Source organism: Gavialis gangeticus, unplaced genomic scaffold, assembly GCF_001723915.1.
Source record: "Gavialis gangeticus isolate Ggan-Ray unplaced genomic scaffold, GavGan_comp1, whole genome shotgun sequence".
Lineage (NCBI taxonomy): Eukaryota > Metazoa > Chordata > Crocodylia > Gavialidae > Gavialis > Gavialis gangeticus.
In genome coordinates this window covers 73,598,132-73,601,130 of record NW_017729033.1, presented here as the reverse complement: position 1 = coordinate 73,601,130, position 2,999 = coordinate 73,598,132, and the positions used below count along the sequence as shown (strand labels likewise).

Genomic DNA, 2,999 nt, shown 5'->3' with positions numbered 1-2,999 from the left:
CAGGGAAATTGCATCAACCCCAAGTATGTTTTTTGTCCGCTGTACTTTGTAGCTTTTCCTCCTTGGAAAAAAATATACAAAGCAGCAGAATGAATGTTTAAAAATAAACTGTAAATACTCTGTATCATCAGAGCTCTGTTTTTTTTTATTCCTGTCAAAAATCCAGAAGTAAAATATTACCTAGGATGAGATGCGGCATACAGAATTTCAGACCACTTTCAGTCAGAACTGTGATGAAAAGTATAGCTTGTACTTAAGAGCTGTATTCCAATTATCAGCTGTTTGTGAAGTCTCCCTAATAGACCACGTGACTAAACTTATAATATCCTACTTTTTTCCCTTAAAATTCAATTTCTAGAGCACGTATAAATACTTTTCTTGAATTGAATAGCAAGGTTTCTCTTGGAACTGTGAGTTTGAAGCCAACAAAAAAAAGTAATAGGTTACTTTTGCAAATATTACATACTATAGTAGAACAAAAAAACCAAGTGCTTGCATTGTTATCTACAGTGTGGTAAATAACTCATATTCATTATCATGTAGGCAACAGTAGGCATGTAATGACTTGAGTGGGCATTGTACATAATCTTGCACAGTAGCAATGATTTTAAGAATTTATGGGTTTAAAAAAATACATCAGTGGTTAAAAGTCTTTAAACTAACAGATTTTTCACTATAAGTATTAGCTGCTATTGTCTAATTTAGCATTGAAGTCACAATCTTCTAATAAGCCATTTTTCTACAATTGATTTTTCTACAAAGCATAATTTTTGCTGGAGGATTTTATTTCAATAGCCATTCACAAAGCAGTTAGGGAAAGTGATACTAAAGTCCTAAGGTGAAAATACTCCGCTGCTGGTAGAAGACTTGCATAAACCACTTACTGCATCCCTTCATCATTACCCCTGTATCAGGTAAGAAACGGAGAGCTCTGGATGCTCTCTATTCTGGGGACATGCTATGCCGAGTGCCAAAACAGCCACAAGAACTTTTCTTAGAACAACTGGACACTCAAAATCTTGCTGGACACACTCAAAAAGTCTCAGTGGGTGTGTCTACATGTGATGCTCTGTCGCCATAGCAACCTGCTACAGCAACGTAGTGTCGGTGGTCACTAACCGTGATGCCGCAGCTACATTGCCATAGCAACACACTTCCTCGTTATAGCGCTTTGCTACAGTGATGTAGCAGCTAAAAATAACCATGCATGGTGCAGTACGGGCTGTTTATTGCGCCATCATTTACTACTTCCAAAAGGCAGCAACATAAACGTCATAGGGACGCATGTAGATGTACCCACTGTGTTGCATTTTCACTTTAATAATCTGAATGGTACAGTGGTTTGCCACATTTTCTGTACAAAAACCTTCCCCATCCATCTACGCATAAAGAAATCAAAATACCATTTAGAAATATGGGAGGGAAAATGAGTTGTGAATGCTTGACACCTTCCCAACCCTGGCGAAGGTAGACCCACTGGATGAGAACCCACATGGCTACATTTTCAAGCCCTGTTTCATTTTATTTACCAACAAAGCAGAATTTAATGTTGTGTTGTGTCTTGTTTTTTTAGGAGCAGACAGTGTGGTTTATCTTTCTGTTGAAGGCTTGGTGTCATCTGTGCAAGAAAGTATTAAAGCCAGGCAAGAAAATGAAAACCACCTTAAAACCAATAAGTCATGTGTTGGAAAGATTGGTCATTGTATAGCATGTCTCACTGGAGAATACCCTGTAGAGCTCGAATGGTGAAATTTTAATGCACAAGCAACCATGCTAAATGTAATTTTTGACTGAGAAATGCATTATACCTAATAGCATATAACATGCTCTTACATTTAGCAAACCACTTAAAGTCTATTATATCTGTCTAATTGCTGTAACTGAAATAAATCTTTACAGACTTCCAATAACTTTATGGTGATAACCATATAAGTACCTAAATGGAGAAAATATAAAATTAGGCAGATTTGATTAACAGCATTGCTTTTTTGACATGTGACAGTGTATAAACCAAAATATTTTCAAATACATAGCTGTTCCAGCTGAAGAGGTTTTTTTTTAAACCTTGTTTGGGAAGATGAATATTTTTTATAGACAAAATTGGTTAATTTAACCAACTAAGGATACAGATCCTGGATCATAAAATGAACTTTAGAATTATCAAACAGTATTGCAAAGAATAATGTGAAGCCTGCTTTTCTGTTTTGGACAAAATAGCAGATTCTAGAAAGTTTATTTTTCTTTTCTTTTTTTTTTAATGGTTTTCCCAGCAATTCTTATTAAGCCCTTTATGGAATATTGGATTTTAAAGAACAAGTTAAGTGCCTAAATGTTTGCTTATATGGTAAATTGTCTTTATAATTAAGCTATGTAGCTACATCTAATCTATATATCATGTTGAGTGAATGTTGCCTTCATGGCATGTGGCCTTAAAAGTAGAAGACTCATGGAAATTCTAAACAGAAAGCTCTGTAAGTCGGTGTAGTTTAAAGTTATGAATAATAACCAGCATAATTTGTACAATCTTTTGGTGTTTTTAATTTATTTCAGTGGAATCTGTTGGCAGAAATTAGTCACAATAAGATTAGACGTGCATTTCAAACTTGATGATTTTTTCCCCTAAACATTTTATTATTTTAATATAACTTCTTAAAATATGAAGGCTGAACTAATGTGTGCTTTTATATCAGCTTTTAAGGTAGCATGAAAAGAATATTTTTGATTAACTTGAGAACATGTTGATATATTATGTCAACTGAAGATGTAAGAGTCAAAATGCATTGTGTTAATTGAACAGAGTTGCAGGTAACCTACATCTATGTGAACAGTTGCTAAAAGGAACAATTAAACTTTCATAAAATTTGTGGATTTCTACATATCTTTAAATGCTCTGTATATACGTCACTTTTCCAGACAATTGACAGCAATTTATTTTAAAATTGGCTTCTTCTGTATATTGACCTTTCATAGATTTCATAGACATTTGGGCTGGAAGGGAC

General features: G+C 34.4%; 1 protein-coding gene across 1 annotated transcript in view; it reads left to right on the top strand.

Moving 5' to 3' along the window:
- The window catches only part of PPAT (phosphoribosyl pyrophosphate amidotransferase), a 130,394-nt gene extending 127,689 nt beyond the window's left edge, over window positions 1–2,705 (top strand). Inside the window, exon 11 of the mRNA XM_019526145.1 lies at window positions 1,574–2,705. Within this exon, the coding sequence (XP_019381690.1) occupies window positions 1,574–1,749 (176 nt within the window). The 3' untranslated portion in view covers window positions 1,750–2,705. The remainder of the gene's footprint in view (window positions 1–1,573) is intronic.
- Window positions 2,706–2,999: the final 294 nt, after the last annotated feature.